The sequence below is a fragment of the Andrena cerasifolii genome, chromosome 7 (assembly GCF_050908995.1).
Source record: "Andrena cerasifolii isolate SP2316 chromosome 7, iyAndCera1_principal, whole genome shotgun sequence".
Lineage (NCBI taxonomy): Eukaryota > Metazoa > Arthropoda > Insecta > Hymenoptera > Andrenidae > Andrena > Andrena cerasifolii.
Genome location: NC_135124.1, coordinates 133,625 through 148,094, shown reverse-complemented (window position 1 = coordinate 148,094; position 14,470 = coordinate 133,625). Strand labels below are relative to the sequence as shown.

The window sequence follows — 14,470 nt, the reverse complement described above, 5'->3', positions numbered from 1 at the left end:
AGTATGGCGCAAGTTCGATCATTATCAGTACTCCTGCCCAAGAGGAATACGATTTACTTTCATATTATATTGCATGTGTGTTTTTTAATAAAGTGTTTCTATCGTCTCCTGAATTCAATAACTGGCATCCACACATCTACGCTCCTGCCATCGTCAATACGCCTCCGTGGAGAGACACAGGAAGAAATCTGGAAGCCCGCAGTTGACGCGTGGTATTCCCTAAAAATTGGCACAGATCCCTTATCTCTCGAGTATAAACACGAGTTCCAATATCAAAACAAGCAAAGCATGCGTTGACGCCTTCCGTGCGAGAGAAGGTGGGCATTGGGGAGGAGGTATTGCTGAGAAGAGGGCCTCTTCAAGAGAGCAGCCGTTTGGGAGGGATGCAAATCCGATTGGTCCTAATACAATCTGGTCTAGCATCTTTCACACCTCCTATCCCTAACTAATCGAACTTGCATCCCTCCCAAAAGAACCGGCCATCCGAGCGTAGAAGCAAGTGCGAACTAAAAGACTATTCAAGTTGAAAATTGAGTCATATTTTCCTACTTCTCTTTGCTTACAAACTCTAAGTAAATTTTATGACGTTTAAACATTAACGGTGTGCTTCTCGATACCGCAGATGTACCTACTTATCATTTCTGACGGAAAAGTATTGTCCAGCCTTTGGGCCTGCCATTCATGGCGTAGACCTTTGGCAGGTAGGTATCTATTTCAACGGGCAATGCCACCCGTAGCACCAGCAAGACTGCCCCAGTGCTTGCTATTTCAGCGGTTTTTCTTACGCGGAAAATCAGTAAATATGCAAGCGCAATATCTTAAAAACCAGTGGAAATAACGTGTATATATTAAGGCTTTTTGAATTTGTCTTGGAACGCACTATGAATTGATCTCTTAAAAAAATAGTTCCATTTAAAAAACCGAACTTGACCATCGCATCTTTTAAGAAGTAATATGAAACACAAAAAAATCTCAAACATAAATGTATTATGCTGCATATTTCACGTAAAATTGCGGTTGTGACTCTGCCGCCATCTGACAAGCGAATTTCGGTTACCCGAACAATCCGATTTTTTTTTTAAACTGTGCAGATTTCTAGAGGACCTCAATAGAATTATCAGGAAATTTTTTGTTGGTGCCCATTTTCGGGTTTTCAGAGTAAAAACACCCCCTGTGTAATGAATGTGTCCCTATTTTTCAATCATTTGCAAAATGTCAAAAAAGCCACGACCTAAAATATAGGGTGATTCTCTAGCAAGAGTCGTCAAAGGCGATACCGCCAGCAATCACACGCCTCGCTGAGTTTCATATTTTTCGATACTCGAAACCAGCGGATCCATACAATGTTGAACACTAAGCAGCGACGAATCTCCAATTCTGCATTTCTAATTACATCTTCACAAAAGTAATGCCAATCGATTCCTTATGTTTTCCCGATGAAATTGGCGCCAAGAACGATATAATTGGGACTATAATTGAGGAAATCACGTAAAAAATTGTTTTGCATAACGTAAAATTAGCTTCGGTAAAAATAGTGCGATTTACATAATATTTGGTATGATTTTCATCGGAAAATCATAAGGAATCCATTGGTACCACTGTCATATTGATTCGATGAATAAAATAAAGAATTTCATCTTTCGAATAAGCTGAGAATCATCGCGTGGACCAGGTATGGAATTTAAGTGAACGCAGCGGCCGATTTTCGAAGGCAACGCCTCCTTTCTCCGGCCCCGCGTCTTGACCCCCGCGGCGGCCTAGGTTCGTGGAGCGCCTCAGGCCCGTATTATATGAACCGCGCGTGGCGCATTGGGGCGACACCGTATCAATAGGTTTCCACATCACCCATGGGGTTACTATCCCCTGTATGCCTATTCCACTGTGTCGCGCGATAAAAAATGGATTGGGAAAACGCGTTTTACTATCAAAATTTTAAATGTGTTTGGGGAAACTAGATTTTCGCGCACGTTTAGACGTGCTGGACAAATCTAAAATATTAACGGAGAGGCTGGACGACGTTGTACGTATCAACGTTGAAAGCGAGGAATCGTTTAGCCGTGTGCGCTATTCTGTCTTAATGCTACGCATTTTCGAAATTCCTAAGTTTGGGGTATGTCGATTCTTCCAGTGTTTTGAAGAATTCGGCTCCTTGTTTCCCCTCTTTTTCAAAGAATTGTCGTGCTGAAGATCGTACAGTTCTTCTTGATGCTCGAGGGCTTGTTCCTTGTGGGCGACCGGCGAAACCCGGCGAAGATGAAACAGCACGGCACGGTCGAACGAGAAATACATATGTAAGAAAAGTATACTTTCTCAATTTAAATTTGCCGCGCTCCGAGGGAAAACCACTGATCGTCCCACGCGGCTGGGTTTGGAGTGGGAGGTTAAGGAGGATAAAAGACACGTGCTAAGAAACTTACGTACTGTGTAAAGTTAAATAAGAATCGTAATTGTAAAAGACAGATAATAAGGAAATTGACAATCTGTTAAAAAAAACTTTAATTGTCGTTTCTTTGTTTTACAGGTAGGGTTTTATGTTTGTAAATAGTGTAAATATTATGTTGAAGTGTTAAATAAACTCATCTTTGTTTTACAGAGCAACACAACATTGGTTATTTTGTCAAAAATTTCCTAAATATTAGAGTTGATCTTATATATATATATATATATATATATATATATATATATATATATATATATATATATATATACAGTACATTCTGCCGGGCCGTGCTCGCTGCGTCGAGCTGAAATCAAATCAAATATCGTTAATTTTCGCGACGCTGCCAGCTCGCTCAGATACAACTGAGTATAACGGTTCATATAGTTTTAGAAACAGTGTTCCTTCCTCTATCTAACGGTATAAAAATCATCTTTCTATCACTTTCCGTTTGCGAACAGAAACGGCACAAGTGGGTTGCATAATTCGTGACATACTAGTCTTAAATTGGCCCCCATAGTCGTTGCGTACCTATATAGTGCGGGAAAAGACGTAGTTCTACGTCAAAAAGTATTCAAAAATATTGAGAACTATCGAAGTTATGAGATTTTCTTCGTGATTCCTATGTTAAGTACCCCACTATGCGTCCGTCGTTCGTGCGTCGTCCGTGCGTTCATTGGGGGCTCAATCATTTTCCCGCTCGCATCGTTCCCGTGTCGGTGGCTGTATAAATTATCTTAATCCATCGCGCGAATTTTCTGCCCTAGTGTGTCACCTCGCATAAGATTTTGTTTGTTACCTAAGGCGTGAACAAACCGCGAGTGGTCGATCGGGGCGGACAAAACGCAAATGTAGCCCTAGACTTATAAGTCCGCTGTTAACAGGCGGTCACACTTGGCCAAAAATTAAAATTTTTGTATTTTATATTACATCTTTATAAAAGTGTTAGTAATGGATTCCTGATGTCTTTCTGATGAGAATGAGCCGAAAAATACTTTATTCTGACTATTTTTATCGATCCTCCAATGGAATAATTTCCATATACTGCAAATTAATTTTCCCTTCCCTATCACTAAAATTAGAACAAATGATGCCGTGTTTGAACTTACTTTAATCAGTAGCAATCTCGGGAATCCATTGGCACCACTTTTTAAAGAGGAAATGAAAAATAGAAAACTTGAATAATGATGTACAAAAAGTGATGGACTTCGCATTCAGGGGTGAATCTACAACCGTGGATCGGCGTTCACGTGTAAAAAAAACTTGGCGCAAAATTGTGTATTGTTATTGAAAATGTTAGAGTTTTTGTTACATTGTTGCAAGGGTTGCCAGTGTCAAGATTTTCCCTGAGAATCTCGCTGCACTCCATGGTCATCCTTGAACGGGTCGTTCCTCGGGCTCCGATAGATCGGGTGATGATGCAGGGGACGGGATACTCGGGCTGAGCCAAGAGGTAGTGGATCGGTGCCGGTTTAAGGGTTAGAACTCACCGTAGTATTGAACAAAGGTTTATTGAGTTTAACTGATCTCGACGGGGCGATCACAGGCGTGATCACGTAACTGATTTTGTAATAATGCTCTGGTTGTTCGGGCGTGGATTTATATAGATACATAATTTCAGGTCGGAGTTTGGTGATTGCGGGATGAGGTCTAATGGTCTCCGCCTGTGGATCTTCGACCTTGCAGCGTGTGCTGATTCCTTAGATTGCGCATCTTTCTGAGCTTGCTGGTGTTCGTTACACCAGGTGTTATGAATTACATAACAACATCAACGTGTTCTGCTTAATCACAAGGCAAAAAGTTCAAAAAGATCCATATGCCGCAAACGCAACTTTTCGACGCAAAAAATTGTTAAAGTTTATCTACACAAAAATTAGAGTGTATAGAGCCAGTCAATAATCTTCTCACCCATTCTTTCCTGCTCATTTTTTAAAAAACAAGGGCAAAATCATCATCAATATATCGATCTGCAGAAGCACAGCTGGGCTTCAATATGTGTGTGAGTGAGAGGAACCAGGAGCGAGTAGGAAAACCGTATGAGGCTCCCCAGACAGCAAAACATCTAAAGCTTGTGTGAGAGGCAATACACCAGGCCCGTCCAACTTTTGCTCTTAGCTTCGAAGAATAACCGCGGGTGGTTGCGAGCGAAGGCAAGAGCGACGGTTGTGCCCCACTATTGGGACATTTCGCTCTTGAGAGGCGCGTGGGGCTTGGCTCGGTGCCTTCAAGAGTGAAGAGCAACTCGCGGTTGCTCGAGCGAGCTACTTCCTGGACAGGCCTGCTTTACAAATTCTAATTTTTGCGTAAACTACTGACGGTCGTCACTTCGGGTGTAGGGATCTGCTTGACAAACTCAGGCGGTACGTCAGAGTTCGAAGGAATCGACTCGTTTTGCGTTGATTACATATTTATTTCTTCTTACTTCAATCTCTTACTTACAATGTAATATGCTATTTGAAATATGCGACTCGGAGTGCGGTTCGGGGAATTCGTATCGGTTGCCACGGCTATCAGCGGTGAGCGTCCAGGCGGTTCGCCGGAGATACGGAAAATCGATGCGGCGCCCGGGCCAAAATCCGGACGGTTCGTCGGTGGCGGATTGGGGGAAGCGAGATTGGGCAGAATCCGGACGTCTTGTTGGTGGGGGATCAGAGGAATGAGACCGGACATCTGGTTGGTGGAGGATCGGAGGAGCGTGACCGGGCAGAATCCGAGCATCTCGTCGGCCGAACAGTTATAACGATGGTACGCTAGTGCGTCTGGCTTTCTCCAACCCGAGCAATTTTCGAACGGTTCCTGGTCGCTAGTAGTGGGGATCATTAGCTCCACTTGAACTGACTACCTCAGTCGCACCGGAGCTTATGTCCTATTTGTCGGAAATCCTTACTTGCGAGAATCGACCCGATCTAGCGCCGCGGTGGGGAGTGAGCGTCGGTGCTCTGGAGCGGCGCGGTGGGGAGCGAGCGTCGGTGCTCTGGAGCGGCGCGGTGGGAAGTGAGCGTCGGTGCTCTGGAGCGGCGCGAGACCAGCGAGGTTCGGCTCGACACGGTTCGGTCGCAGTTGCTCGGGTGCTCAGTTTCCCGTTCGCTCGCTGCCGTGCGGATTGTCGCTTGCGCTCGCGCTGGACCACTACATCACAAACTTTAACAATTTTTTGCGTCGGAACAGTGTGTTTTCGGTACATGATGAACATGTTGATGTAAAAAAACTTGAACATTGATTTTCAATGTTATAAACATTTTGCGGCAAATTTTTGTTTACAAATAACCACCAATCCAGAGGTATAGTTTCATCCCTGAGCGCGGTGTTTGTCACTTTTTATACACCCTGTACATGATTCAATTCGAGCGGCGAATTACAGGAGTCAAGCCGAGAGGTTATGTGTGATGGGTATCTGGTCTGCATAAACGATAAATGTAGGAGGAGGGGGATAATCCGCGATTCGCAAACCGGGCAGAAAGAGCAAGCTATTGACCGGGCAGTAATATAGTTTATTAACATTTTCATCTTTATTTCCACTATATTGTTCACTTAATCATTTAAGTTCCTGAATATTTTCATATATATACAGGGTGTCCCAAAAATGCTGCGGTTCCTTGAAGGGGGTGACACAGCGGGTTACTGCAAACAACTTTTCCCTATGCGAAAATGTTCTCCGAGTTTTCGTTAACGAGATATTAACAAAAAGTACCGACCAATCAGAGCGCGAGCCTTCCGCTGGAGCTCTCGCGCTAGCGTGGCCGCGTGGCGGGCCGCGCTGCGAGTACGAACAAGCAAGGCCTCAAGCATCGAAGGAAATTGCGTAGAATGGCAAATGAGAAAGACGTAACAAAAAAATCATACCTTTTACCATGGCTTGTTTGCCATTTAAAGTGAGTAACAAATAAAGGATAAATGGATGAAAATCATGTATAACGTAAAAAGACGAATACACAGTTGTTTTTCTTTTAGAAGAATCGAGAATAATAATTATTTGTAGTGAGAGGATAAGGAACAGATAAATTTCTTTTTTTTTAATAACGTACAAACGAAAAGGTAATGCAACAGAGAACGAACGAAAAGTGATCGTAGTTCGTTATTGTGATAAAAATCCGTAGTTCAATAACGGCCGACACTGTTGCTGATAATGAATAAAAGTCCGTTTAAAAACTCAGAAGAAAAATTTACGTACGGAAATGTGGAGAATTATCGCTGGAAATTAGCCATGTTATTGTAAGAATGGCTCCACGTGGCCACCGCCATTGATGTTGCATTGCTCAGCTCGGAGAATTAATTGCCTTTGTACGCCCTGCAATGTTAGCGGCGTAATGTTTGCCACTGCTGCGCGAATAAGCGCAATGGCTTCTTCGGCTGTGTCCACCGGATGACAATACACCTCATTCTGAAATGATTGTTGTTCATCAAATACAAAACGTAAGTAAAAAAAAGAATATCTACAACAGGAATAAGTAAAGAGTAACAGCAATAATCAAATTACCTTCTGGTAGCCCCAGAAGAAAAAATCCAGCGGATTCATATCTGGTGACCGTGGGGGCCACGCAACGTGGGCCTCCCGCCCGCCGCGGCCGATCCACCTGTCCTGAAAGGTTTTACCTAAATAAGCGCGGACATTCGCGGCGTAGTGTGGCCCAGCACCATCATGCTGGTAGTACATGTTCTGTCGGATCTCATATGGAATATCGTCCATAAGATGCGGCAGAACATGTTCCAGAAAATCTTTATACTTTGGGCCGTCCAGCCTGTCTGGCATAATGTACGGCCCAACGATAAATTCGCCACAAATGCCGGCCCATAGGTTGATCGACCAACGGATTTGTGCTGCACGTGGACGAAGTGCTAGGGGATTTTCGTCGCTCCACACATGCATATTGTGGGAATTGTAGCATCCTTCCCTGTCGAAGAGTGCTTCATCCGTCCACAATATGTATTTGGTGAACGACGGATTCCTTCGCACTTCTCCCAACAGCCACGTAGAATACTGAATCCGCTGGATGTAATCCCCGGGGTGTAAATGTTGCACCCGTACATATTTGTACGGATGCAACAGGCGATCCCTGAGAATTCGGTGCACCGTCATACGGCTGACACTAGAACAAAATGCAAAAACATCCAGTATTAGATAATATTTTTTTTCCTTAATTAATAATTGCTGCAGTTATCTTGAACTGTGACTTACTTTAGGCGGCGGCTCAAGATGCGGTCACTGATCGTTGGATCTGCTTCAACGACGTCGATAATTCCCTCGACGGTGCCCAGATTTTGCGCTGCTGCGGGTCTGCCCACCTCGCTGCCTCGCGGCATCATGGACCCCGTCGAAAAAGCCTCGACGCTAAACGGCGAAACGCATCCTCGCTTGGCGTTTGGATACCAGGATATTCTAGCGTAAATGCTCGCGCAGCAGCGCTTGCGTCCCCATTGTTCCGGGCGTACACCCAGAACATCCTGTAATATTCTTGGGCCGTGAACATTTCTGGGACGTGATTACTAGCTGACTGACAAGATTTTTTCCAAGTAACTTCCTCTACCCCAAGTAGCTTCTCTAGTTCCATTATGAGTTAACCCCCACCAGGACAAGAGGTTTTAGGTAAAAAGGAGCCATCACATTTTCGAAACACACGTGCTTTGCAGAAGTGCAACGAACGAACCATCGTACACTTTCACAAAAGCCCGCGCTCCGTCCTTTTACTGCCAATGTACCCATTGCTTCGAGATAGAAAGTAGACACCACGTGTATCGGTTCGAAAGGGTCCGAAGGGAAAAGAAACAGAAACTCTTCGAGTTGGTATAAGGAAGAAAATGCATAGCATTTCTCTTTCGCCTTACCGATACTCTGAGTTCACCTCTGTTACGAGGCGGAACCAATTAAGTCATAAATTATCCAAAACTGTAGGAAAACGTTCTCTACCTCCGACTAGCGGGACAATACGGTCATAAACCGCGACCCTGCCGAAATGCTCTGGCCGATCAGCCTGATTAATTTTGGAGAACTAGAATTTAAAAAGTATGATCCAACATCAATACGCCTCGCGGAGAGACACAGGAAGAAAAGCGGTAGTCCGCTGCCTGCGCGTCGTCCTCCCTACAAATTCGAAACAAATCCCTTATCTCTCGAGTATAAACACGCGCTCGAATTTCAAAACAAGAGCACGCGTCGACGTATTCCGTGTGAGAAACGGTGGGCTTGAAGTCCTATTGGCCCCAATCTAACCAATCTGCCTTGCATCCCTCCCAAATGGCCACTGTCCTGAAAAGGCCCTCTTCACAGCAATATCGCCTTCACAAGGCACACCTTCTTTTGCACGGAATACGTCGACGCGTGCTCTTGTTTTGAAATTCGAGCGCGTGTTTATACTCGAGAGATAAGGGATTTGTTTCGAATTTGTAGGGAGGACGACGCATGCGGGACGACGCGCAGGCAGCGGACTACCGCTTTTCTTCCTGTGTCTCTCCGCGAGGCGTATTGATGTTGGATCATACTTTTTAAATTCTAGTTCTCCAAAATTAATCAGGCTGATCGGCCAGAGCATTTCGGCAGGGTCGCGGTTTATGACCGTATTGTCCCGCTAGTCGGAGGTAGAGAACGTTTTCCTACAGTTTTGGATAATTTATGACTTAATTGGTTCCGCCTCGTAACAGAGGTGAACTCAGAGTATCGGTAAGGCGAAAGAGAAATGCTATGCATTTTCTTCCTTATACCAACTCGAAGAGTTTCTGTTTCTTTTCCCTTCGGACCCTTTCGAACCGATACACGTGGTGTCTACTTTCTATCTCGAAGCAATGGGTACATTGGCAGTAAAAGGACGGAGCGCGGGCTTTTGTGAAAGTGTACGATGGTTCGTTCGTTGCACTTCTGCAAAGCACGTGTGTTTCGAAAATGTGATGGCTCCTTTTTACCTAAAACCTCTTGTCCTGGTGGGGGTTAACTCATAATGGAACTAGAGAAGCTACTTGGGGTAGAGGAAGTTACTTGGAAAAAATCTTGTCAGTCAGCTAGTAATCACGTCCCAGAAATGTTCACGGCCCAAGAATATTACAGGATGTTCTGGGTGTACGCCCGGAACAATGGGGACGCAAGTGCTGCTGCGCGAGCATTTACGCTAGAATATCCTGGTATCCAAACGCCAAGCGAGGATGCGTTTCGCCGTTTAGCGTCGAGGCTTTTTCGACGGGGTCCATGATGCCGCGAGGCAGCGAGGTGGGCAGACCCGCAGCAGCGCAAAATCTGGGCACCGTCGAGGGAATTATCGACGTCGTTGAAGCAGATCCAACGATCAGTGACCGCATCTTGAGCCGCCGCCTAAAGTAAGTCACAGTTCAAGATAACTGCAGCAATTATTAATTAAGGAAAAAAAATATTATCTAATACTGGATGTTTTTGCATTTTGTTCTAGTGTCAGCCGTATGACGGTGCACCGAATTCTCAGGGATCGCCTGTTGCATCCGTACAAATATGTACGGGTGCAACATTTACACCCCGGGGATTACATCCAGCGGATTCAGTATTCTACGTGGCTGTTGGGAGAAGTGCGAAGGAATCCGTCGTTCACCAAATACATATTGTGGACGGATGAAGCACTCTTCGACAGGGAAGGATGCTACAATTCCCACAATATGCATGTGTGGAGCGACGAAAATCCCCTAGCACTTCGTCCACGTGCAGCACAAATCCGTTGGTCGATCAACCTATGGGCCGGCATTTGTGGCGAATTTATCGTTGGGCCGTACATTATGTCAGACAGGCTGGACGGCCCAAAGTAAAAAGATTTTCTGGAACATGTTCTGCCGCATCTTATGGACGATATTCCATATGAGATCCGACAGAACATGTACTACCAGCATGATGGTGCTGGGCCACACTACGCCGCGAATGTCCGCGCTTATTTAGGTAAAACCTTTCAGGACAGGTGGATCGGCCGCGGCGGGCGGAAGGCCCACGTTGCGTGGCCCCCACGGTCACCAGATATGAATCCGCTGGATTTTTTCTTCTGGGGCTACCGGAAGGTAATTTGATTATTGCTGTTACTCTTTACTTATTCCTGTTGTAGATATTCTTTTTTTTTACTTACGTTTTGTATTTGATGAACAACAATCATTTCAGAATGAGGTGTATTGTCATCCGGTGGACACAGCCGAAGAAGCCATTGCGCTTATTCGCGCAGCAGTGGCAAACATTACGCCGCTAACATTGCAGGGCGTACAAAGGCAATTAATTCTCCGAGCTGAGCAATGCAACATCAATGGCGGTGGCCACGTGGAGCCATTCTTACAATAACATGGCTAATTTCCAGCGATAATTCTCCACATTTCCGTACGTAAATTTTTCTTCTGAGTTTTTAAACGGACTTTTATCCATTATCAGCAACAGTGTCGGCCGTTATTGAACTACGGATTTTTATCACAATAACAAACTACGATCACTTTTCGTTCGTTCTCTGTTGCATTACCTTTTCGTTTGTACGTTATTAAAAAAAAAAGAAATTTATCTGTTCCTTATCCTCTCACTACAAATAATTATTATTCTCGATTCTTCTAAAAGAAAAACAACTGTGTATTCGTCTTTTTACGTTATACATGATTTTCATCCATTTATCCTTTATTTGTTACTCACTTTAAATGGCAAACAAGCCATGGTAAAAGGTATGATTTTTTTGTTACGTCTTTTTCATTTGCCATTCTACGCAATTTCCTTCGATGCATGAGGCCTTGCTTGTTCGTACTCGCAGCGCGGCCCGGCACGCGGCCACGCTAGCGCGAGAGCTCCAGCGGAAGGCTCGCGCTCTGATTGGTCGGTGCTTTTTGTTAATATCTCGTTAACGAAAACTCGGAGAACATTTTCGCAAAGGGAAAAGTTGTTTGCAATAACCCCCTGAGTCACCCCCTTCAAGGAATATATATATATATATTATAAACTAAACGATATATATATATATTATAAACTAAACGATAATGTTGCAGATACAATCATCAACAAAATCAATAACGGAGGTTTGAAAACAAACAGTGTGGACCTGGACGACGATGAAGACCATGGCACAGACTCTGTCCAAGACCTCGAAGGTTCTGCTGATCAGCCCTTAGATTTCTAGATGCTTTAAGAGTAGCCAGTCACATAACAGCAATGATAGTAACCGAGGCCAGCGGTTAGACGGCGAGGTTTCTCCGTGTAAAGGAGAATGCGAATGCTCATGCAATTGGCCGCTTGTTTTCAGTATCGCTGTTGTAATTGGAGGTGTCTGTGGTACATCAGGTTTGTAAAGTCCAGACAACAATGGAATGTGTAAAGATTAAAAGTCGCACGAGCAACATACTCTCGGACATCACGATTGCACGTTGTATAACTGTAATTGTGTCCAAAGTAATCCGATGAAAAAAGGAAAGTAATCAGTCTTCTGACTGATCACACTGTCCAACAACATTTAACTTTTCTTCTGATTTGTACCATTCAATAGCCGTTCCTTATAGATTTTTGTGCGCTGAATGCGAATGCGCAAACCATTTGTCGATATCTCATTCAGTTTTCCAGAAATTCAATTTTTTAAGAAATGCAAACTTTCAAATTTGAACATTTTATGTGTTCAATCAGTAATTGTTATTCGGCTGTTTGTTACATGAAATTATTCCATGAACTCTATGGAATACAATGATATAAGTTATTATTTCATTATGATAATTTCAATATATTTAAACAACGATCAAAGGGAAAAGGAAACCCGGAATACAGCAAATTTTTCAAATATCTTTCAATATATTTCCAAAACTAAGGATCTAGGAGAAAAACTGACTACTCCACGCGATGCGTCAGACATTTTTCCTGCGGAAAATATCAACAGAAGTGGTAAAACACCTTTTGTTTTCAACACAGAATCAACAGTTTGAGCGTTGTTTAAACATATTTAAACGTCCACAATTTATTAATAACTTATATCGTTTTATTCGGGAGGGTTCATAGAATAGTTGCACGGAACAAGCAACCGAATAACCTTTACTGTTTCGACACAAAAGATGTTCAAAACTGAAAATTTGCATTTTTCTTCAAAATCGAATTTCTCAAAAACTGAGGGTGATGGCGACAAACGGTTTACGGATTCGTTTTCAGCTCACAAAATCCTGTAAGAAACGGCTATTGAATCTTACAGACCAAAATAGCTGTTGCACAGTGGATCATTCCTAACCCATAAGTAATCGTCCCTCAAGATTTAATTTACAATTTTCTTCATTAGTAATTCGTTAATTTGAATGAAATGACAAACAATACTAAGTTTTCTTTTTCATCGCCAATATTTGAAAGAGGAAAACCAATATCAAAATTGATCGATTTAAGAAGAATACAAACGTTAAACCAGTTAAGAAGTTATTGATTCAAAGAATCTTTTGGTCACAGAAAACTTAACCGTGCAACAACCGAAAAGCCACTTTGTTCATTAACGATCCTGGGCAATGTTTAGTATTAAATGACTTGTGAGAAGTTTGAGACATATATTATAGAGGAGAAGTCACTCGAATAATTCCGTATGCGAATGTTAATTTACCTTATGTGTCCTAGGTACCTCCATGCACAACTCGTCTAAAAGTAATTATATTATGTACTATTTATGGATACACAACTAGAGGTTCCAAATAGAAGAGGCACCCATGAGAATAAAGTAAACGCACAATGAGGAAAACGAAAAAGTTTATCTTTCATAGGGTAAAACTCAAGTTCATTCCACAACGTAGGGACATTAAGAAACCTTCAATAAGAACTTATAAATAAAAAGAAAAAAATTCCCCGTAGAATTACGATTTCTGACAGTGCTATATTAAGGATATTTTAAATTGTAACATCAAAGCCCAATATATATACATATACATATATACAGGATATTTAATTTGCGGTAATCGCCTGTTACATTCGACGATACCAAAGAATATGATAAATAGTTGTTCGTTCTGAAAAGCTAAATATTAAAATTAATGATTTTTTCCTCAAGATCCCTTTTTGGGTTTCCTGGGTAGTCATCAATATGTCCAACTCACCCAGGTATTCTGAAGTTTAAATCTCCTTGAATAAGAGAATGACAATAATTTGAGGAAAATCGGAAAATTTAATTTTTTATACTTATTTTTCTGTAAACTATTCAATTTGGAATGGTACTTAAAATTATTTGCATTTACCTTGATACCTTTTTAAATACAGTTCGAAAATGATATCGATATATTTAATAATACCATATTCTCTCTTTCCTTTTCTATATGTAGTAAATTTAGTTATATTTACAATTACATTTCAAATGTCATTTCAAATTAAACATTTTGCACGGAATTACGTTCTTTAATTTTTCTATTTTCCTCAAATAATCATGATCTATTTCATTCGGCGATATTTGGAGGTCAACAACACGTAGTTGAATTAAAAAAATATGTTGTTACTATACAGGGTGTCCGCGGGAAAACTGGACAGCTGGATATCTCCTAAAGTATTAGAGATAAATTGTATTTACATGGAATTGCACGGTTTGAGAGGGCCAATTTATTAGCCCAGACGATTTTTTCTTCGATTATTATTTTAAAAGATACGACGGTCAAGTTCAGTTTTATAAATGGAACTATTTTTTTTAAGAGACCAGTTGATTGTGTTTTCCAAGACAAATTCAATAAGCTTTAATGCATACACTTTATTTCCCGGGGCCAGGAAAAACATAAAGAATCCATCGGAAAAACATAAGGAATCCATTGGCGTCACTTCCCTTTCGATACGATGAAGAAAAGAATTTCTTAATACGCTGTAATGGATATTTCACCATCGACTGCGGGGGGTCGACCTCAATTCGCTACGCTCGGCCCAGGATTCATAACTTTTTCCGGAAAAAGCCATAAAATTCGGTAAGGCACTGCGGGGGGGGGGGGGGTTGTCCTCGCCACGGGGCATCAGGCTGCATACTTCGACGGGCGTAGCTCCAGAATCACCCTGTATCATTTGTGCAGTGTGTGACCCGACTACCCTCCGTGTAATCGGTCTGCGCGAAGTATGGCGCAAGTTCGATCATTATCAGT

General features: G+C 42.5%; 1 protein-coding gene across 1 annotated transcript in view; it reads left to right on the top strand.

The window, feature by feature from the left end:
* Cow (Proteoglycan Cow) overlaps positions 1–11,971 on the top strand; it is a 1,009,917-nt gene extending 997,946 nt beyond the window's left edge. Inside the window, exon 9 of the mRNA XM_076816204.1 lies at positions 11,393–11,971. Within this exon, the coding sequence (XP_076672319.1) occupies positions 11,393–11,523 (131 nt within the window). The 3' untranslated portion in view covers positions 11,524–11,971. The remainder of the gene's footprint in view (positions 1–11,392) is intronic.
* Positions 11,972–14,470: the final 2,499 nt, after the last annotated feature.